The 22,983-nt window shown below is 39.7% G+C and overlaps 3 protein-coding genes across 15 annotated transcripts in view; all 3 read right to left on the bottom strand.

Moving 5' to 3' along the window:
• Positions 1-703: 703 nt before the first annotated feature.
• Positions 704-3,206, bottom strand: LOC146538736 (collagenase-like). The gene is made up of 5 exons (XM_085187363.1): positions 2,993-3,206; positions 2,039-2,306; positions 1,364-1,462; positions 962-1,155; positions 704-831 (listed from the first exon to the last, which is right to left on the bottom strand). The coding sequence occupies exons 1-5, from the start codon at positions 3,188-3,190 to the stop codon at positions 727-729; spliced, it is 864 nt and encodes a 287-aa protein (XP_085043489.1). The 5' UTR covers positions 3,191-3,206; the 3' UTR covers positions 704-726.
• A 76-nt stretch (positions 3,207-3,282) lies between these two features.
• LOC146538735 (epithelial serine protease-like) lies at positions 3,283-6,435 on the bottom strand. Its single transcript, XM_085187364.1, has 5 exons — positions 5,688-6,435; positions 5,216-5,483; positions 4,914-5,012; positions 4,295-4,491; positions 3,283-4,162 (listed from the first exon to the last, which is right to left on the bottom strand). The coding sequence occupies exons 1-5, from the start codon at positions 5,883-5,885 to the stop codon at positions 4,058-4,060; spliced, it is 867 nt and encodes a 288-aa protein (XP_085043490.1). The 5' UTR covers positions 5,886-6,435; the 3' UTR covers positions 3,283-4,057.
• A 2,683-nt stretch (positions 6,436-9,118) lies between these two features.
• Positions 9,119-22,983, bottom strand: part of LOC146538733 (Kv channel-interacting protein 4-like) — a 52,131-nt gene continuing 38,266 nt past the window's right edge. For 12 of the 13 annotated variants that reach the window (XM_085187345.1, XM_085187347.1, XM_085187358.1 and 9 more), the window contains 8 exons: positions 18,307-18,443; positions 18,139-18,208; positions 17,817-17,887; positions 15,410-15,622; positions 14,964-15,096; positions 14,172-14,448; positions 13,161-13,233; positions 9,119-11,711 (listed from right to left, as the gene is read on the bottom strand). In XM_085187345.1, the coding sequence (XP_085043471.1) occupies positions 14,986-15,096; positions 15,410-15,622; positions 17,817-17,887; positions 18,139-18,208; positions 18,307-18,443 (602 nt within the window). In that variant the 3' untranslated portion in view covers positions 9,119-11,711; positions 13,161-13,233; positions 14,172-14,448; positions 14,964-14,985. Of the gene's footprint in view, positions 11,712-13,160; positions 13,234-14,171; positions 14,449-14,672; positions 14,733-14,963; positions 15,097-15,409; positions 15,623-17,816; positions 17,888-18,138; positions 18,209-18,306; positions 18,444-22,983 lie in introns of all 13 variants that reach the window. The other variant, XM_085187346.1, reaches the window with a different exon arrangement.

Below are 22,983 nucleotides of genomic sequence, written 5' to 3'. Positions count from 1 at the left end.
GTTTCGCGTTTGTTGCTTACCTTGTCTTAGTCAAATTTGTCACGAAGATAGATGTTTACTCTCTTACGATTTTATAAATTATACTTAATCTTCATAGTATTCTAATAAAATGCATAATAACTCTTAAAGTGACTAAATTTTCAATCAAAAGCTCTCCGACCAATAATATCTACAAAAGCTAGCAGTGGAAAACTTGATTTCCATGTTTTTGTTGTACGTACCTCACTTTGGGGCGGAATCTGATCCCGCTTCTGACTGTAAAGAAATCAAACACCTCGAGGCTTTTACAGAACTTATATTTCTTCCAGGGCTAAATAACATTAGGCTTGTACAATTTATATCTCAGGACTTTTACAGAACTTATACTTCTTCCAGGGCTAGATACCATTAGGCTTGTACACTGTATATCTTAAATTATAATACAATATTTTATTCTAGAGGACCACTTTCCTCTTCAGCTGCAAATCTAATAATGCGCATCAGAATTTTCAACACGTCAAGCGTCGCGCTAGTTCTATGTATAAATTTTCAAATATATCTTTTTATTAAACAAAGAGGTTGATTTACATTTTTCTATAACAAATTATCGTAAATATAAAAACTATTTATATAAAATCATTACACTACTAACTAAATCAAATTAAAATATTTCTTTACAACGAGGATAGTTTTAAGTGAAAACATAAACAAAAATCCAAAAGAATACATGTAAAATTAATATTTTATTTAAATGCGTGCGTTGACCCAGCTGATGAAGGAGGTGACTCGTGCATACCCGGAGGGCAACCCGGACTGGCAGCCGGCGCCGGGACGGAACGACACTACACCGATCTGGAAGTTGTAAATACATAGTAGGTATATAAAAAACGTACTTAATACGTTTTATGGTTGATCACAAATAATTAAACACATTTACACTAATCTTAGATAAAATAGAATCATAAATTGTTAGTAGTTTTACCAGGACTCTGCTACCACCGCTGACCACGACGAGGGGTCCGCCAGAGTCACCGTCGCAGATAGCCCGACCCTGGGCACCGCTGGTGCAGAGGGTGGACGCGAGCACTGAGCTTGAACCGTAGATACTTGCGCAGTTGGCGTTAGCGATCACACTCAGGGTAACTTCACGTTTTACATTGTTACTAACGAAAAGATCTGAAAACAAATATTGTATATTATGTACAATGTCTACAATTTTGTTTATACTACCTATAAAGAAAAGTAAATACACAACATCTATTGGACTCCAAGTGCCCGTCGTATTGCAAGAGGAGTGAGGGGGGCAATCCCAGGCTCTGCTTGGAGCTGCCCTGCAACACGACGGGCACACAGGCACAGGCACAGGCCATGTTTAGTCACTTACTGTCAGATATCCTGCCGTATCCAGCGGCGAGCGCATTCCATCCGGCGAAATTGTTGTTTAATAGAGAGCCGGAAGGCAGCACCACTTTGTTAATAGCATCTGAAATGAGATAATTATTATTTCCTTGTTCTGGTAAGTAGAGAAAGCGCGGTCTATAGATCCACGATTTAATGAAAATGGGCGGTGCGTGGGGGACGGTGTGTGTTCAGGTGGGTGTCCAGGTCCTCTCTGTCCTGCTTTGAAGTGCCTTGCTAATGTGGAGCTAACAAACACTATTTATAACTTTGTGTTTATCTTTGCACATCTGCCACATCTTGTATACCGTGACTCGTGGGTTCGACGACGGAACCTAACCCGGATCTTTTCTAATCTAAACAAATCCAAGACCTTCACATTCGTGATATATAATCATAATGTTGATTATATATTAATGATAATAAAATTTTCCTACTTTACTAAAGAATTATTATAACCTGATAACACAACACAAATATATTTTTATAATTGTTGAATAATATCTTTGTACATAAGAGTATAAACACGACGTTTGTGGATATGGTCCCCATTAGGGGGAATATATTACTTAGATGTCATCTCCCTGGTAATAAGACAAAGTTGAGTAACACTCACCCTGCCATATCCAGGATAAACCGTGAAGCTAAAAAATACACTTACTGGTATAAGTCACCCATGGGATAGTGATGATAGCAATATCATTGTTCAAGTTCTTCATGTTATAGCTGGCGTGGAGTTGGATACCAGTGGCGCTTGGTCGCTGACCACCGGAAAAGATGTTTAAGGAGCCGAGGACCACTGTTATGGATTTGCCCTGAGATTTCTCGGTCATCCAGCAGTGAGCGGCGGTTACTACCCGAGTGTTGGTGAGGAGGGATGACCCACATGTTGATGTTTGACCGGTGGTGAGGGTGACGACGAGACCACCCTAGAATCAGCAATCTGAATCAATTGAACCCCTTACAAGCTTAAATAGAAAAGGATTGTCAGGCAAATATCTTCAATCAGATACAGTAGGTCCTTATAATTATGTACAAACTTAACTACTTACCTGACAGTAATATGAGATATGCAATAGATTTTTTTTTAATTTAATTTAATTTAATAATTTGGATTCTAAAACACACAATATATGCTAGTTCATTATACTCGTATAAACAAATTTTAGTACCACATTTCCTAAATTCCTTACAGTTACGTAAGAGAAATCCGATTGCATGCATGCATGCTATGCATTTGATTCTAGAACTATTTCAAGATCTCTTTATGACTTCTTGAAATGAAAAGTTATTGATGTAGTAAGAGCTATTGGATATACTGTATAATTAATGTCCATACATATGACATCGAAAGTTTGCCCTACATCACGTGCAGCAGACAATTTATCCATAAAGGTTTAGTTGCATAAGCTGTTTACAACGTCGATATATTATTTTGCACTGAACTTGGAGGAACGATCAAGAGATACGTTAAAAATCAATGAGAAAGGCGAAACATATAAAAAGGGATAACATCTTTACTCTTATCTGGGTCTATTCTTTTTAAACCATACATTATGAGGCACAGCATTCTGCCAATTATTTAAAATTTTAAAAGTATTACGTGTATATTTACCAAATATGGATGAGATCCCAAAGCTGCTATGTTTCCTCCGACGATCCTGCCTCCATCAAAGTCCCTGGCTGCCTCTGCTGCCTTCAGCCGGCTGGCCAGGGGAATACCTATCTTATTGTGATAGTCCACTTCGATAGGTTCGTAGACATAGCGGGCGTTAACCGCGCAAAGAGCGGAGAGAAGGATCAGGAATTTCATGGTAAATAATGTAGGTGACAATTTGTGTAACGCTATTTATAGAAGTTTTTTTTTTGGGTACTGTCAGAAGATATTAAAAACCATAACGCTGATATAAAATAGATTATAGAATAGGAATAACGTTTCCGATATAGTTGTCAATAAGTTCTGTTGTAGAGGCCGGTCGCGGCGCCGACAGCGCGAGCGAGCGCCCTGATGGGAGCCGAGTGGACTGGTGATAGAATGAACACTGCATCACATGTGTACAACAGCCAATTTATCTTTTTTTTAACTTTTCCTAAAGTGCCATATTATTATAGTTTATTAGTTATAGTTTATTTACTTATTCTTGACGTTTCGTTGTTATGCAGAATTATTAGGGCTATATTATGTCTTTAACATGCAAATTATACAGAACCAACTATTAACATTTTATTAAAAATAGATTACGATGAAAAAGAAAAAAACAAGTGATTAAAAAATAAATCATTAACAAAAGATAAAGCAGTGGGTTTTTATTTTTTATACAAGTATATCTGTATTCGGTCGATATGTTCGCATCTCGTCGCAAACTTTATCTCTATCTGTTTCTCTTTCTGTACTTAACTTGATATTGTTATCTACTTACATTTTATACGCAATATTTCATATCTAGTGTACCTACGTGACAGTATTAGTATACTTACTGAGGCACGACGACATTACCTACGTCTGTGCGCTCTGGTAATAAGAGCAGAGGAACCCTAGCGGGGCTAACGGAGGGATGCATACATACCTTTTCTCTTCGTCCACTGTCATCAACCTCTTACTTATTTATTCTTTAAAACATACAAAAAAGTCTACTCATATATACAATCTTTTATTATAATCCATTATTCTATGCAGAACTTATAGCCGCGCCTGTATCCAACTGGCAAATGACGTCACTCGTGCGAACCCTGACGGGAACCCGATCTGACAGCCGCGAGATGATCCGAAAGAAGTAATACCAATCTGGGGAGAAGAAGGTGTCATTAAAATAAAACAAAATTAAATTAGTTCAATCCTAGACATCGGCTCGAAAATATGTCTAAAACTATTTTGAGTCGAGTTCCCCCACTTATCACGCCAATGTTTCAAATTTACCAAATGTCTAGCTCCACTGCTCGTATACGCGAGGGGACCCCCCGAGTCCCCGCTGCAGACCCCCACACTGCCCGCGCCGCTGGTGCAGAGGGTAGAGCTGATGATGGTGCTGCCTCCGAAGACATTGCGGCACTCAGTGTTGCTGATCACAGAGAGAGTCACTTGGCGGAGATCCTGGTTGTTACTGCCGGCCGCCGCTAGCAGTTACATGAAATGGAGTTAGATAATGTTTTTCTTAATCTTTTCTTAGGCTGGTATGGTGCAGTGAGACAGCGTCCCACAGGTGGGTTTGATTCCTATTTGGAGGATTTTTATTTAATTACTCGAAAACTGGGTCGAAAATTAAATATTTAAATGTTTCATTTTGTCACTCTGGTAACGAGGCAAAACGCGGCGTTGAGTACCACTGTTTAACACGCAATATCTTCTGTAGGGAAAGGAAGTGTCTTATTGGGAACGAAGTACCTTAACACTATGTTCGCAGGTTCCCTCAGCGTACCATACTATGAGCAGGATACAGTGTTAAGCTAAAAACATTAAGTTATATACAAAGTATGTTTATTAAGATTTTCCTTTAGAAGAAAGCGATTGATAATCCACTTGTCCAAAAACAACTCACAATCAGCAATCCTCCCGAAGCCGGCGGCGACGACGCGCTGCCCTACGAAGTCAACATTGAGCAACTGTCCGGAAGGCAGGGCGATGTTACCGATGATATCTGTAGAAGATGGACCATATGAGAATTGATACAAGAACAGAGTAGACTTTCCACGAGTTTAACAAGCATTAGCAAGCATATTTAAGCCGTTTGATTTGGTGACTCAGTGGACTAATAATTTATTTAAATGAAATCCTATATCTTTATAACTTATGTTAGAAGTGCTAAAAATTTTAAATATTATAAATAATCATACAACTCACTACTGTACGCTACAAAAGGAATACTAATAACGGCAACATCATTGTTTAGATTGTTGACATTGTAGCTCGCATGGACTTGTACGTTGCTGGTGGGGACCCTGTGACCTCCGGAGAACAGATTCGTGGAACCGAGGACTACCGTGAGCTGCCTGCCCTGGTTACTGCGGTCTCTCCAGCAGTGGGCTGCGGTTACCAGCCGAGTATTGGAGACTAAGGAGGAGCCACACATTGATGATCTTCCTGATGTAAGAGTTACGAGGAGACCGCCCTGGAAACATAACATGCATGTAATGTTATTTTTCTAAAAGGACTCTTTTACAGGTGGCTCTGCAAAGCTATATCATACATTGCTAGGCCGACTACTTAAACTGTAAGTCGAAATTCTTATATAGTAGGTACCTCTAATTGATAGTAAGTGATTGAAAAATATATCTTAACGCAAATTACGCATTTTTTAAAATAGATTGATTACCAAATATGGATTTGAGCCCAACGACGCTAGTTGCCCTCCTATGATTCTGGCACCATCGAAGTCCTGAGCTGCTTCGGCATTCTGCAGACGTTCAGCCGTTGGGATGCCGACACTCTCGTGGTAGTCCAAGGTGATGAGTTCGAAGACGCCCCTTGCATTGACCAGGGTCAGGCCAATTATAAATAGAACTAACTTCATGTTGATTACTGTTATTGTGAATATTCAGTTTAAATTTTATGGCGGCATTTATATACGTTTCATTTTTTGATTATTTGGGTACGGTAGGGAGTTCTGGAAAACCATTGTAGAGAAGTATACTTATAGTGTAACCACTAAAAATGGGTCCGCGTCGTTAATCTTCACATCAGGTTGCCTTTGTCTACCCTCCGATATGCGGAAAGAAAGAAGTTGCGTAGACTGGCCCATATCACTTATTTTGTTCTTACTTGGGAACTACTTATATACAATGACCAAATGAACGTCAAGGGGATTGTTAACTATTATTTTTTCTTTTCAAAATGCATTTTTTTGTATTTAATTCTCCTAAATTGTTTTATGTTATTAAGTACATACGGAACCAGTAAACTACTAGTTCAACTGAACTTGAACTGGTAACCGTGTAGTAAATATTATCAATTCGATAATCGTATTTTAACTTATACTACTTTTGATATGAATGTAGGTCGATTCAAAAAAGGTCACCTGAAGGACTTCATAGGTACATAGATTAGGCGTTGTGTAGCAGCACAGCGTCCCACTTAGTAGACTCGACAGTCGACTCCCGTAATACAGGAAAAGGAAATATTTTTATTTTTATATTTTACTGAACACGCAATGTTTCCCAAATAGGCAGTACAGGGTATTTGCGGCGTGGAGCTAGTAAAGAGAAAACCCGACAAGCTCGAGTCGGGCTCGGCCGCCGAGTGTTCTGTAATTCAGGCTTAGCTTAGTCAGGGTCCTTTCATCTGATACCTCACTTGAACTAGCTTAACTAGCTTTATTACCATATTTTGCCCCTCTATTAAGGTTATTATTTTTTTGGATTTAACCATAAATGTTAGTTTCAGATTTTTCCCTGAGCGAACACTACCCTGTAGATGCTAGCTGCTAAATTTCATAATTCTAGGTCAACCGGAAGTCCCCTATGAATTTCCCTTCATAGTGTCGAAATATGTATCTTTGGGATTAAAACGGCCATATCTTTTTTCTAAGTAAATATAAAAATATGTTTTGTATCAGGTAAACTTGGGGCCGTAGATATGACTATATGGTTTCAATTTCAATCCGATATCTCCAAGCATCCCCGAGACACATGGTCTTGATAGACAGACAGACGGACAGCGGTAGGCGGTGTACTTGAGTTATTTAGGTATATATGTAAATACATAAGTACATATGTAGCAAACTCTTACTTACAAACATATACGATGACATACTAATAATATAACTACATACTAATAATATAAACATATAATTATGTCACTTTGCAATAAACAACAAGTTTTTTAATGAAAACAGGAAATAAAATTGCGACAAAAATATTAATATTTATTACATCTCAATGAAGTCGTTGCTAAAAATCAATCTTTAACAATGAAAAACACGTTGAAGTCTCTCCTACGAGGGTCCTGGTGTAACTTTTTCAAAAACTTGTGAAATTCATCGTGCCCTGTACTACATTTTGATTTTTGCAAATTAGTTTCACTTGTATTACACAAATTTTTGTTTATTACAGACGTAACGGATCTTTCTTCATCAGTTCCAACTATGTCATGTTCATGCTCATTATGTAAAGGTTCCTTCCCTAGTATTTCAAGGACCGGGGAGTTGTCTACGTTAGGTTGTTTTGAATTGTCATTATCGTTTTCTTCATCAATTTTGCTTGATTCTGTAACATCTTTAGTTTCGTAAGCTTCTTCCTTAGATTCATCTAGATGTGGCACCTTGGTAAAAATATTCTGAATGTTACCTATAGATTGTCCTAAATTTGATATGATTTGATTTTCGTTATCTTCGTACGGAGAGTTATTTGTAATAAGGGGATCACCTTCAGCGTGGACATTTTGCGTTTTACTTTCTGTAAGATTGACGTTCACGGCCGTTGCCGTGTTGAGAGGCACTTCGCTTTCATTCCTTATATTTAACCTCCGCAGGGCAGGTTTAGCGGCCACTATGATAGCAACGGGGATGTCTTGGTTTATATCGTGTACTTCAGGTTGGACTGAGAATTTTTTATTCCATCTTTGGTTGGTCTTAACTGGAACTACTTTAAAGACTCTCCTCGCTCGAGCCAGTTTGTTGTTATTATCAATTAGTCCTTGACGAGACAACATCCCCATCGAGTCTCTCGATGCTTCTAGAAGTGTATTATTTCGTACAAAATTGTCCATCGACACAAGATTGACGCATAGTCCTGAGACGAATTGAAATAGAAATAATGCTGAAAAAAAATATATTTTTAAAATATTTGTAAAAAATTAGTACCCTGTGTTTGCATTTTCACTTTCTATCCGAAAAAAAACTGGTTAAGTGCGAGGAGGACTCGCCCACCGGCTTCTGTACTAATTTGTAACTTAAGTTTTTAGTAAAAATGAACTACACTTTTTATATGAAATACCTATACCTATCTATTTTAACTTTTCAGTTTTCTTTTTTACATTTGTAAAGTGTTATTCCACACTTAGGAATACAAAAATGTTATTTATGAAACGTATAAAAATTAAGACACGATGTTTTATAATTGGCTTACTAGTGGATGCAACAGTTAACTGATTTTTTGGCTCGAGTCCAGAAGTGCGACTGTAAACGCGGCAAGCTGTGGAGGAAATGAAATATTTATTTAAATGTATATTTTCATTTCTTCGCTCTGGTATCGAGGTAAAGCACGGCGTTGAGTTTCGCCACTCAACACGCAATGCCTCCAGAATTAGGTCCAGAATCCTCTTAGATACTTTATGCCTTTCTATGAAGTTGTTTTTTTGTTTATTTAGTGGATATAATTTTTATCTTCAACTACAACTAAACATATATACCTAACCACTTACCAAGTACCATATCCATCTTGGCTTCCCGACTGAGGGTCTCTACAGCACTCTTATATTCAATTGTACTAGAGCATTAATTAGTCCAATTCGCTTCGCTTCGACCGTGTGAGACACGCCTCATTTATTTTTAATTTCTATAATGAACATGTCAAGAAATTCAGTCGACTAATTTGATTAGAAGCCATTATTGCGAAATGGGAAAACGTCTAGCTGACAACACGACGTTTGAGAGTTCCAGTTCCACTCGGAGGAATGGTGATGCATAGGTCCGCTCTAGTAGACAAAACGCAGCGCCTAGTTCCGCCACTTAATGCACAGTATTACGAATGTTGGGTGGCGCCGACCTATATATATATATATATATATAGGTCAAACAAATAAAACAACTTGATAGTGTGGTAACTTGAAATAGAAGATTTATTAGAGTACATAGAAACTATTTTACGTAAGATATCATCACCTATGCTTACACTACGCAGGTACCAAACAGTTGTAAGTAAACGACTGCGGAAGAATGTTAGAGTAATTTCTGAGGGCATTTGAGGGTCCTATACGAGTGCAGAGAGTGTGTAGAGCTTACCGCCACCAGAGCGGGCGAGGCGAGAGGTTAACTTTGATAGGACCCCGAAGGGTTACTTCTGAAAGTTACTTCTGAAGGTAACTAGATATATGTTTATAGTTTATATTGAATATTAAATGTCTTGTATCATAATTATAAAACAAAAATACGACAAAAATAAAGTTTTTTAATTGACACATTTCACATAGGGTTGAGCATTCAAATAAAAAAATAATAAATATCATATATACATAAATATAAAATGATGAAATAAAATATACTGATCAAAATTAAAAATAATTTTGCTAGATGCCAGTCTTGGTGCTGTGGCACAAGCGTGGGACTGTAAGCGTGACAGGTCGTGGGTACGATTCCCACTCGAGGATATTCAATATTTTATATTTTTGATAACGAGCACGAAAATAGCCAATGGAAGTGTTTAAATAGGAACGGAGTGTCGCAACACTAGGTTCCCAGGTTCCCTCGGCCTATCCTGCTTTATGCGGAATACAGTGTGAAGCTAAAATATGTAGATATACAATAGGTACGGGAAAACCCTTCACAAACGTGCTTGTTCTTATCTATGATATTCTTGTCATTCATTATTTATTATCAATGTACCTAAAACCGATTTCAAAATTTAAATGATAACGAAAAGTATGTATTTATAAATGTATCAATAATCTTTTACCAAATTACAACGTTCAAATATGATGCTGTAGGCACCTGTTGTTGTGAGGAATACTTCTAGCAGTCCACCATCACTTTATACAATACGCTCGTCAATTATAACTTATTTAAATTCTAAAAATGTATTTAAATAACCTTTTACAATTTAATATACTTCATTATTTAATTTCAAAATATGATTAATTGAAATTGCTTGTGTCAAAGAGAATGTTACTTATTTTGAATATATTATAATCTACTTTATTATCATATTTGGCATTCAGCAAGAAACTACAACAGGAAGTGAATAATTTGAAAATTTTCAAACGCGGGAACACAATTCGTATCATAAAAATATAATAAAATTCTTTCGATTGATTTATATTAAAATTATTTTTATTCAACTATAGATAAAAACTAATAAAATTTTGGAAATTCTAGACATTATTTAGAAAAAATTAGTAAGCAATTTAGTAGGATTCATTCTAAAGTAGTAATTGCTTCTAAATCTAAGTATTAAATAGTAAGAGCATCAATTTGGACCAAAATTTGACAATTTTAAAGTACTACATATTATTAAATATAGAATTTTCTCGCAATTTCTTAGCGACGATGACAATATTCTGAAGTAAGCGAAGTTTATATATTATATCAAATATTACTTTAATTATATTCTTTCAAAATTTCAAGACTTATTAAAGGACAATAAGAATAACTTAAAAAGACAATTTTATATTTTATATTTTTTACTTAAAATATCAACTGTATATGTATGTATACTGATACTATTAGTGAACCAGAACTCAGCCAGAAACAGCCAGAAACAGCCAGAAACAGCCAGAAACAGCCAGGCCAGCCTGCCTGTACTACAACACGCGTGACTCTGTTGTTTTAGAAAGTGTTCTGTAGAAAGAACATATCACTTTGTCGTGTCTTTTTAAGAAACATTCAATTGTCTTTAAAATAGCGTTGAAGAAGGTTACATGAACACTATCGTAGAAGAATAGAACTATTCATATTATAACGTCTGCCGATTTATTATTACTTTAAAAAGCTCGAATAATCTTGAAAGATAGTCATTTATTATTGTGCTACATAACGCATATTGTACAAAAATAACAAAACTTAACCTAAATAAATAAATAAATAAACATCTTAACTGAGATCTCTGATCTATTTTAAGTTAAGGAAGAAAAGAACATTATTTTATGTGTTTTAATATGAATTCATTATATTTTTTATTAATTATCTTCCAATTTTACTATCTACGTATGAGATTAACACTACTATCGCCATTAAAAATGTCTTTTGAAGATCTAAAATTAAAAATAATTATGACTATTGTACAAAATATCAAAGAAAAACATTTATAATGAAAAGACAAATTTGATGTGGCTGGTTGTGCCTTGTGTGCACAACCCACGTCACGAGCACCTGCCGCACCCAGCACGGCGTGACGACGCGGTGTTAATCGTCTTCTTATAATAAAAATATTAAAATACAAGCAGATATTTAATCCTGCGCCTCCCAAAATATATCAAAAACCATGGAAAGTTTTAAATTCCAAGAAGTGCAGGATCAAATCCAATTACATTGTTTTTTTATATGTAATTTTAATATTCTTTTCCGTCATTTATATATTTTATTATTTTTAAAGCACGTGGCGTTTGTTCCCGAACATTGAGAGTGGTTTTATCGTTGCGTTCTGTTTGTTTTCCGCTTCGCCTTCCGAGGAGCAACCTCGTCAGTCACCTGCGGAAAGGACAAGAGGAGGATAAGTGTTATATTGTTATATTGCTATTGCTATACTGAGTTCCGCCAGTCAACACGCAAATACCTCCAGAGGACGAGAGTGCCTTAATGGGAACAGAGTGTTTAACACTAGGTAGCCAGGTGCTCTCTGCCCTTGCACTTGACCTTGCTACGTGTGGGATGCAGCTATTTTTGGCATGATTTATATCAGGTTTGGGTTAATAGAATAAATTAACTAAATTTGTTTATCGATAAATTAGATTTATATTATAAGCAAAATTACAATATGTACAAACGTTACAAGTTACCTGTATCAATTAATTATAGATATCTGACGGGAGCGACGGGAGCGACGGGAGCGACGGGAGCGACGGGAGTGACGGGAGCGACGGGAGCGACGGGAGCGATGGGAGTGACGGGAGCGACGGGAGTGACGGGAGTGACGGGAGCGATGGGAGTGACGGGAGCGACGGGAGTGACGGGAGCGACGGGAGTGAGGCAGCGACGGGTGCGACGGGAGCGACGGGAGCGACGGGAGCGACGGGAGCGACGGGAGCGACGGGAGTGACGGGTGCGACGGGAGTGACGGGAGTGACGGGAGCGATGGGAGTGACGGGAGCGACGGGAGTGACGGGAGCGACGGGAGTGAGGCAGCGACGGGTGCGACGGGAGCGACGGGAGCGACGGGAGCGACGGGAGCGACGGGAGCGACGGGAGCGACGGGAGTGACGGGAGCGACGGGAGCGACGGGTGCGACGGGAGCGATGGCAGTGACGGGAGTGACGGGAGCGACGGGAGCGACGGGAGCGACGGGAGCGATGGGAGTGACGGGAGCGACGGGAGCGACGGGAGCGACGGGAGCGACGGGAGTGACGGGAGCGATGGCAGTGACGGGAGTGAGTGACGGGAGCGACGGGAGCGACGGGAGCGACGGGAGCGACGGGAGCGACGAGAGCGACGGTAGCGACGGGAGAGACGCGAGCGACGGGAGCGACGGGAGCGACGGGAGCGATGGGAGTGACGGGAGCGACGGGAGTGGCGGGAGCGACGGTAGTGACGGGAGCGACGCGAGTGACGGGAACGACGGGAGCGACGGGAGCGACGGGAGTGACGGGAGCGACGGGAGCGACGGGAGCGACGGGAGCGACGGGAGCGATGGCAGTGACGGGAGCGACGGGAGCGACGGGAGTGACGCGAGCGACGGGAGTGACGCGAGCGACGGGAGCGACGGGAGCGACGGGAGCGATGGCAGTGACGGGAGTGAGTGACGGGAGCGACGGGAGCGACGGGAGTGACGGTAGTGACACTGTGTACTTGTACGCTGGATGTTTTCATTAATCTTGTTTAGTTTTTAGTTTTATTAGAGTAATTGTCTTGTGGCAGTTAAGGCCTCAGTTTATTATACTTATTATTTAGTCGTAATAAGTTTTTGCTTATTACGTTGCTTACCGTAGCTGTGATCCTGGCGGGTGCGGGCGGCGCCGGCGACTGGGTCGAGCTCGATGAGGCTTGCGAGTCTTGTCTGAAAATCAACATTCATATTAATATGATTAATAACAATGTTCATATATGATTGTTGTAGCACTACACTCACTTCACACCGACTTCAAAATTATAAAATGTTTGTGAAATTATTTTTTATACATTACTTTTTAGTTCATTGTTTGAAGTCGGTTTTTATTCTTGTTAAAAATTAATTTATTTTCTGATTTAAAGTGATGCGTAGACTTCGAAAGGATGCTTCTCAAATGAGTAAATAGTGCTAGGTCCTATGTAAAAGTTTAATCTTAATTGGGTATTATTTTTGTGCAAACTAACAATTTGGCACATTGACAAGAACATACATAACAAATATTCGGGCGAATTGGGAACCTCTCCCATTTTTTTTAAGTTGGTTAAAAAAGAAATCTCGACGCGACGACGAGGAATCTCATTTCTTCAATTTTGTCACAACAATGTTTTTCCTTGTCACTTAACTTAACCTGACGCTACCCCTGGCGGGGGAGGGGGAGGCAGAGGGAACGCTCTCTACATAAGTCTTTTACTATAACTACTACAGTACAATTTTAATTTTAATAATCAATTTTGTAACACTGTTTTACTGCATACAAGACTGAAATGTTTTAAGATCGTATGTGCGAGTATGAGGACAGCCACATGCTGTCATAAACAAGTTTCGCGGCGCAGAGGCACAAGCGTGTGACTGTAGCCTCAGCGGTTGTAGCTTCGATTTCCATTCGGGGAAATTAATTATTTAATATTTTCATTTTCTTGCTCAGACAACAAGACAAAGCGACACTAGGTTCTGCTACACAGCACGCAATATATCAAACCCGGGGCGGTGCGAGGGGAACAGAGTCTCCTGGCACGGGGTCCCTGAGTTTCCCCGAGTCAAATCTGTCAAATATTGGTTAAGAAATAAATATGATTTTCTTTCAATATGTATTTCTGAGTACTAACCTCCTCATCCTCGGCGGAGGCGGCGGCGGAGTCCTCGACGGAGAATTGGTCAAAATCGATTTAGGGAGCATCTTAGCCACCACCCTGCCGCTGGTCGCTGAGCTGGACTTCGACAAGGAGCCCTTGTCCTTATCAGATTCTGCTTTGTCAGTTTTGATTGTGTTTATAGATGCCGTGGATATTGAACGAGATTTGTCAGTTTTGGAAGATTTGTAGTCCTCTAAGATGGTTGAGCGCGTTTCGTTTCCATCTAGAGTTGTATCTGTTTCGACAGCAACTGCGAAAAGAAAAATTCAATAATTTAAGACTGTTTATTGAACCCGCGCTCCTTGATGAAGAGCGACGATGATCAATTTCCCATATCTAATGCCAATTAAGTAAAAAAAAACTCTGCATCCCGCATGGCAGGTAAGTAAAAGGAGCCTAGTATTTTGTTAAAATGCTCTTTATGTTCATTTAAAGAAATAAAAGAAAAATAATACTTATTAAGAAAGCGTATACAATTTGCACTTAGCGGTTCCCATGTTGTTACGGCGGTGGTGGATGCTCAGTTCAACAAAACTGTAAAAATATAAAAAATAAGAACAAAAATTTCGCACAAGGACAGTGCCCAGCGACCTGACGCAGCCTGACTGTGAATGCGACAGATTTGGATCCCCTCTCGGAGGAATTGCTCTGTTAACAAGACAAAGTGCGTTTAGTTCCCTGCGTTCTCTGCGCGAGGAACGCAGTACTTGTTTCCTCTGCCCACTCTGCCTAAGCTGGTTTATTTAAAGATATCTAAGTACATACTCGTGTCGAGGGTCGCGTCGGATCACAAGACGGTGTCGAGCGCGTCCAGGGAGCGCAGCAGCGCGGGGTCGCGCGCGCACCACACCGCCAGCTCCTCGCGCGACACCAGCCCGTCCGCGTCCGTGTCCATCAGCTGCGGGTATACAAGCAACATCACTCATTTATTATTCTAGTAAAAATACAAATAGACAAAAAGACAAAAATACGACGGTATATGTAAAGATGGACATATCTTTTTTTTCGCGGCCGTAGGGTGCATTACATAATGTTAATTGTCTCCATGTACACAACTCAGTGTACCTACCTACTGAACGAAGAGCTTAGTGATAGACCTCTCCGTTCTCCACTTTCCGCTGAATTTTTGAAACATTGCGTGTAAGTAAGAACCCACAACCGGCGTGTTTACGGTCACTACAGGTAAATAGACACTCTTATAGATATGTTACATGGAAGATCCTATCAACATGGTCCTCAGCAGCCGCCTTGTGTAGAGGAGGAGCAGCAGCCCTCCCAAGCAGCTCATACACCGCCCGAACGACCGCTAGCATCTCCGACCGGGAGATGCGCCCGTCACCGTCCACGTCATATAGCGCAAACACCCAGGAGAGCTTTTCCTGGCGAGAGCCGCGAGCTACCCGAGATAAAGTGTCTAGGAATTCCTGAAAAATAAACACTGTGTGCAGAGTGGCGGAACTTGCCGCGCTATATTGGTACGTTGTTACCAGAGCGGGAAGTGGGAATCGAACCCAAAATCGTCACGTATACAAGAACGCGAAGGTCCTTAGAAATTTTCTTTTTCAAGCCGGTCGGTGAGTGAAGGACTCTTCGAATAGATCCAACACTGATGTATTTAATCCGTCTTAGGTAAAGTGACTTAACTTAATTATTTTATCTTATATTAGTTGTTATTAAATCTCATTCCCTACACAACTCGTCCAATAAAATAATTTCTCTAAATCTTTACAGGAACGGGAAAAGGGTGGGGTGTCCCACTTTACGTCATGAGGGAGGTGGGGAGGTGAGGACTAGTTCAATATTTAGGCAATTCTGTAATAATATTTCTTTAAGGCCAGTAAACTGTAATGTGACTGTAAAATCGACTAATTGTGGATTCGATCCCTACTCGAAGAAATGAAATACTTATTTAAATGTATATTTTCATTTCTCCGCTCTGGTGTCCACCACTCACACAACCCCCACAGAATTTGGCGTAAAGTGGGGATCGGAGTGTCTTAACACTAGATTCCCTCTGCCTACCCTGCTGTGTGCGGGACACAGCGTGAAGCTGATTTAATCTTGTTTTTTTAAAAAAAAATTATATCTTTAAAATGAAACACGTGAAGCCGAAGCATTTACTTAAACATAATAATTTTAAATAATATTTCGACATTATTGTGTAGTCACGCCGCTGCAGTATAAGTAAAGTTGATAGTCACGTGGCGCTGACCTCCTGAGCAGTGGCTCTCAACCTCTTCTAATGTATTTACGGAGGAAGTCTATAAGTATACGAGGCTATGGGCTATTACCTACTCTTACAACTCGTTATTAGTCTCCATTTGCCCGGATTGTAAGAATTCTAAAGTCGTGCCACCAACTGAGCTACGAGCGCCAGTATCAGAACATCTATGTGGCTAGATGAGAACGCACTGGCACGGTTAACAAGAAACGCGGTGAAAGGATCATCTAGTCGAGGTGTCATGTTAAGTATTTTAAATAGATAACAACATGCTACGATAGTCAAGAGGTTGAGAATCTCTGCTCCAGATCCTTTTAACAAAATTGAATTGAATAATAGACATTTTGAAGGTGAAGCTTTTAAGCTCTATTTTGATAGATTTCTTTTCTGCCGCTTTGTATTTAATCCGATCTGGTTAGACACATTGCAGCGTTGGGTTCCGCATTCCATGCATACTTTTTTTACATTTCTTTTTAGTTTCAGCTGTCCTGAACATTCCGTTATATGCCCGCTCTCTGCAATATTACGAGGCGTTTCTTGTACTGTTGACGGCCACTTAACAATTTTTTTAATAAACAAGTAGTATGTGTATGAGAAATTCGAAATCAAGCTACGAGTACCTTGACGAGACCAAAGCGGTCAATGGAACGCTTGGACGGTGAACGAGGGACGCGGGTTCAAATCTCGCTACGTACAAACTCACACGTCGACACTTGAATGAGTGCATTATTTGTTTTGCTGCCTCTCATAAAAAACATAAGTCGCGTTGATTTCTGCAGCCGTCCTTTGTCTGCGTGCATTATGCGGGATACAGCGTGAAAGTAAAATACAAATATAATTTTTGTTACAAATTCAGTACAGTTGTGCACACAGAGTGGCGCGGGCGGCGCAGAGTACAGTCGTGTTCACGAAACAATAAAATGTTTTATACGTTATTTTATAACGTCGTAAAACAAAACGGGGACGGGGTCACTTTGTTGTCCATCTGTCAAGACCATTCATCTCGAGATCTCGCGGAGGTATCAAGCTAAAATTATTACGAAATATTCAAACCTAAGGTCAGGAATTAAAAAAAATCTAGGTTTCGAGTCAAGGCAATCAAAAGATACTATAATCAGTTTTGCCGCGTTTTGTATGAAATTTGCCTCGTAATCAACACCTATAGGCTATTTTCCTTGACGACACGGTTATGAATTTCGGCACGAAGTGAGAACTTACAATATCAAATAAAAAATTCGATAAAAAAATCGTCACAAACTTATTATACCTTCTGGGTCATGTTCACGTTCAGGTCGGATTCGAAGCCGCACCTTCCCACGCGCCATACACGCGCCATACCGCAATGCGTCAGAGGGGACAATAGCTACAGTAAACAAACAACACAATAGCCACTTTACCTCGAAATTCAATTTCCCCCTTTGTTTATGTTTGATTGTGTTGAACACGAAGTGCGCGTACTGAGTGGCGTCTGGAAACAAATGTTGGCTGTTAGCTGCACGCTGCATCCCGCTGCAACCCGCTAACCTATCCCGCTACGGGGATACGCAGAGGGGAGCTCGGATGGGAATCGAACCCACAACCTGTTGCGTTTACAGAGCCACGCTTGCGCCACGACGGGCCTCGTTCATTAATAAAAATAAATATTTATACATTTTAATAACTTAAAAGCATTTTTCCAAAAGAAATTGAAGTACACTTATATTTTATTTAAACTTTCACCTCCAAGTGGGAAGAACTGCGAGAAGATGTTCTTGAACGCCTCCTCATCGACCACGCCCGTGGGACACTCCTGGGAATAAAGTTACTTCAGTTATTTCAATGAAATTGTAATTGGTGGTATATGCAACTATGACGTCACTGGCCTCGGATGCTGCTGCACGACAGTACCTGCTTGAACCCGCGATACATGAGCTTGATCTCACTCTGCGTGAAGTGCGAGGCGCGCGCGAGCGCCTCGGGCGGCTCGGGCCGGTAGCGGGCTCCGGGGATCCAGACGTTGGAGCCGGTGTCTTCGCAGTCGTCCTCTGGAACAGTACATTATATTACAGTCTCGCCCAGCGGCACGAGGGTGCGACTGTAACGCGACAGTCACGTTGTCACGTAGCATTGCACATTCAGGCTGGAATACACAATGAGGATAATGTTTTAAGCGAAATATGAAATATATTGAAATTGTCAAACGTATAGTCTGTCTACACGGAGGGTTCGTAGGGATTCGTAGTCCGTAAGTTTTGAGAATATACCTACATACATATATTCATTTAGGGCATGGTAGACACAGAGTAAATGTTATATTTCCACTGTCTGTCTGTCGAGACCTTTATCTCAGGAACGCTTTGAGATATCAATATTCAAACCATCACACGTAGCATACACTGTACTCGTGTGCTCCCATTCTGGATTCCCGCTCTACCTCGCAAGTCACTTGTTTGTAACAAAAGTGTAACCGGAGTCGTGTGCAATGCTTTGTTTACTTTGACCTCGTGTACGGGACACGCAGCGGGCGGCGCGTTGTCTTAATTGACTTATTATAGTGAAAGAAGTGACCTCGCCAATGTATCTTTAGAAATGCTAAATAATAATGAAGTACGGATTCTCCAAATACTTGAACACAAAGAACGAGTGTAATACAAATAATATATATTTTGTTAATTCATAAAAAAGTATTTATTCGTGTTCATAGTTTATTCGTTTTAAAATAATAATTTAAATGAATATTAGTATTTATAAAAGAGATTCAGCAAAGATTAAATATAATTGAGTTCATTATTTCACTCGGGCAACAAGAATGATTTCATCTTTACATAGTGTTATGTATGTACCAGGTATTATATATTTATTGATAAGATTGACCTTCTATTCCATAATATTTTTGTTTTAAATATATGGCAGAGGCAGACCGCACCGCGCTTTCATTATCTATCGGAATTAACGAGTATATATGACGTTTAGTGTTTCCGCTGTCGCCCATGCATCGCGGCATCGAGGCAGCGCCGTGTTGAGTGTCTGTTGATGTTCCGAGGAACAGTGACGATCTACAAACAACACTAATTGTAGACAACTACTGCACACACCACTCCTGGTGTCGCTGTTCAACTTTACCACTTTTCCCGCTCTCCTGACTCTGTCTCTCTCCATCTCTGTCATATTAAACACCAACTTAACGACGCACGGACAGAACTACTGGACTTAGAGACGTTGAAGTGTGCCATGCAGGTAGGCTGGGGAGCGAGCGGAGTCCTATGGGGACGGCCGGCGGATAGAATATGATTATATGTTACATATCAGGAACACCGCAAAGTTAGTAGTGTGAATAAGTGTGAATATAAATGATTGAAGGAATAATGATATAAGGGATTTTGAAAGTCCCGCCTCGTTTCCCCTTCCACCCGTTCTTCTCAGGTCTGAAGCAGTAACTTCAGTGAACCGATAGTAAATTATCTCGTTCAGTAAATGCTGCAAAAACGAGATGAACTATACGAGTATATGATGTAAGCCATGTTAGAGCTACCTCCTGCGCTAAGAGTGAGTCATGTGTCATCGGTGTCATCGGTGTCATCGGTGTCATCCCTCTGTAGGCCGTGAGTCCAGAGACGTTTTATCTGCTCCCTTGTTTGAACACGGAGTAAATTTCGGAGTAAACCAGAGCAGCTGAGCACACAAGATTTTCTATAAAGACTATTTTATTTTTCTTGCAAGGAACCCTAAAAAATATTATTATCAACGGTTTTGAAGTATTTTAAATATAAATGAACCGAAGCCAAGTGTGGTATTCGCTCTAGTATAAATACAAACTCGTATAATTAAAAAAGCCACGCAATTTTCATGTGTAGTGAGACGTTAACGCGCACCCTGTATAGCTCGTACTTTAATCAGGCTAAGTAAACAGCTCACGCTATATAACGCAAATAGCAATGTAGACAACACCTAGGGTTGAGAGGCGGATCCCAACGCCGCGCTTTGTTAATGTGGCCTTAAACAGTTTAGTTATACGACAGCGAATTACCCGATTCTTATAGAAATAGATTGAATAATTATAGAAAAACAATGAAGGAAGGTGAATGCTGTGGAGATGTGAGCTGACCGAATTCGCAAAGTAGAGGTACAATGGATGGCTGGTACTGGCAAGGAGGTCGCGGAGAGAATGTAGAAGAATAACATCAGCTCGTTATTTCTTATTTTTACTAAGAGACTACTAGTTTATAATATGTTTGTATTCCTTGCTAAGAGAGAGAGAGAGAGTATAATCCCACTACAATGCGGCGTCCCGCGGGACACGCGGTAGATGTTTCTTAGTACATTTAAATTTAAATTGAAAATTCAATCACATTTAGTTATTTTAAAATGTAATGTATTTATTTTACTATCATTTCCCCGCTCCGGTTAAATAAGCACGGCGTTGGATTCCGTCATTTAACACAATGTCTTTGAAATTGGGAAGTGCTTGGAGAACGGAGTGTTTTTATACGAGAATTCCGGTGTCTACCCTCATATTTGCGGAATACAGCGGAATAATGGCTTTCATTTTAATTTTGGTCAACAACATGTGAGAACGGAGAAACGAAAATAACCAATTTCCCCTCACGGAGATTGAACTGACACGCTGTGCGGTAGACACTGTACTTTAAGTAAAAACTTCAATCACACCACGAAAACACAATACATACATATTAAAAAAAATCACAAAGCAACCTCAATCCTCGGATAATAATTTCCAATATCACCATGAAAATAAAAACATAAAATGATGTAGTTTTATCTGAATGCCATATGAGGTTACACCATCATGTACACAAAAGCTGTGAATATGTTCTAAATCTAAAGCTAGTCCTACTGTATCATTTCTTTGATATTATGACTGTAAAATTTTGTGAGGATGAATGTTTTGATTTTGATCAATTTTTGTTAAGCTTTATTATTATTAGGCTCAAGAGTATAAGGCGACGAAACCGCCGGTGATTCGCTAATTTCCTTTAAAAATACATTTTACGTGTTCATGCCACTAATTTTTTTAAATTTCACTAACAATTTAAATTCCCTCATTATTCGTTCGCCTTCTATTATCAAAATTAAAACGTTACAAAATATTAGAACAAGCGTGTTGTTAACTCATTTACTGGAGCGTGACAATCCCGCGGGATTAGAGCGTCAATCACGCGGACGTGCCACAGAGAGCAGCTGACGTGCTAGCGTGACATGAGGTGTGACGTGTTGCGTGGTCATTATGTATAATTGTGTTGAAGCAAAACTTGGACGGAGCAGTATGACATTTGGCGCAGTCAGGAGTATAGTCTATAGGAGTACCTGAGCTGGTACCTGTGCTGTAGCAGAGCTGCAGAACGATCATATTTTTCAATAATAATGCTGATAAGGTACATTAAACCAATTAATAAAACATTACACACACTACCACGCGTTTGACAGCAGGTTCTCTAGTATAAGAAAAAGCTTATTAAAATGTATAAATTTACAAATGTGGACATCTCTCTAGAGTAGGTATAATTTAGAATAAAATATATTAGACTGATAACGCGACAATGATGAGTTCGATTCCCACTCGGGGTAATAAAGAAAATAAAGATATTATTTCCTTGGTCTAGCTCTGCTAGAAAACATAGTGCGATGTTGTCTTCCGCCGTTCAACACGCAGATTATTTTTTTTAACTTTGTTCTAATTTCACGCTTTATCCCGCATATAGAAAATTATAGTAAATTAAATATAATTTTCTCAAGTGAGAATCGAACTACCTACTCGCTTACAGTCACACTGTCCCGCCACAGTCCCGCTACATATTTATTTTTATATTTATAAGGTAAAAGATGATAATTTATATATATATATATATATATATATATATATATATATAAGGACTTGTCCTCACTGACTGAGGTAAGACGCATGGTTTATTAGAATTCATTCTTAAGGGTGCAAATAAGCACGCGAAGCTGCGCGCGTCCGCTAGTATACGAGTATAATAATATTAAATCAAAATGTGACATACCGCGTTCCGTGAGGCCGCATAACGACGCCCTGTTTTCATTTCGTAAATTAATTTAGGGATATTAAATAGTTTGCGGCCATCACACACACAACGGGTTCGATATCCATTCGGGGGTGTGAATTTATTTTATTTTATCGCTCCTTTAACAAGTCAGCTAGGTAGACCCAGTAGCTGCGTCAGCGCCGGCTAACCCTTCATAGATATGAATATCGCTTCAGGAGATATTTGTACAACGAGTAGTAAATGAACATAGTTGGAGAAGAGCCGAACAATATATTAAAAGACGCTGTATACACCATAGACCACCACCGTACCCACGACCTTGGTTGTCAGTCCACCGCGCACGGAGACAAAGGGCCGCAAACTTGGACTGACACTACTGACACAACTGACACACCGGCGTTGTTTTGTCATTGAAAACGCTAATAATACATTTCAAATACATCCTTCTAACAGTATACGTGCAAGAGTTTGTGAGGATAGATGTTTGTTTCACTTTCACAAAATAACTTATACTTAGAGAGGACTTGAACGGATTTAGATGAAACTACAGTATAGTAAT

Source organism: Heliconius melpomene, chromosome 6, assembly GCF_056956725.1.
Source record: "Heliconius melpomene rosina isolate 202511_hmr_F chromosome 6, ASM5695672v1, whole genome shotgun sequence".
Lineage (NCBI taxonomy): Eukaryota > Metazoa > Arthropoda > Insecta > Lepidoptera > Nymphalidae > Heliconius > Heliconius melpomene.
Note: the sequence above shows the minus strand (reverse complement) of the source record. Positions and strands in the feature narration are given on the sequence as shown.

Coding starts and splice junctions, on each gene's coding strand:
- LOC146538736 (XM_085187363.1), bottom strand. CDS start 3,190: ATGAAATTCCTGATCCTTCTCTCCGCTCTTTGCGCGGTTAACGCCCGC. Junction 1,463..2,038: donor CCCATGGGTGACTTATACCA/GTAAGTGTATTT, acceptor ATCTCATTTCAG/ATGCTATTAACAAAGTGGTG. Junction 1,156..1,363: donor ATACGGCAGGATATCTGACA/GTAAGTGACTAA, acceptor ATTTGTTTTCAG/ATCTTTTCGTTAGTAACAAT.
- LOC146538735 (XM_085187364.1), bottom strand. CDS start 5,885: ATGAAGTTAGTTCTATTTATAATTGGCCTGACCCTGGTCAATGCAAGG. Junction 5,484..5,687: donor TGGGCTCAAATCCATATTTG/GTAATCAATCTA, acceptor TTATGTTTCCAG/GGCGGTCTCCTCGTAACTCT. Junction 4,163..4,294: donor GCAGTGGAGCTAGACATTTG/GTAAATTTGAAA, acceptor TCTTCTCCCCAG/ATTGGTATTACTTCTTTCGG.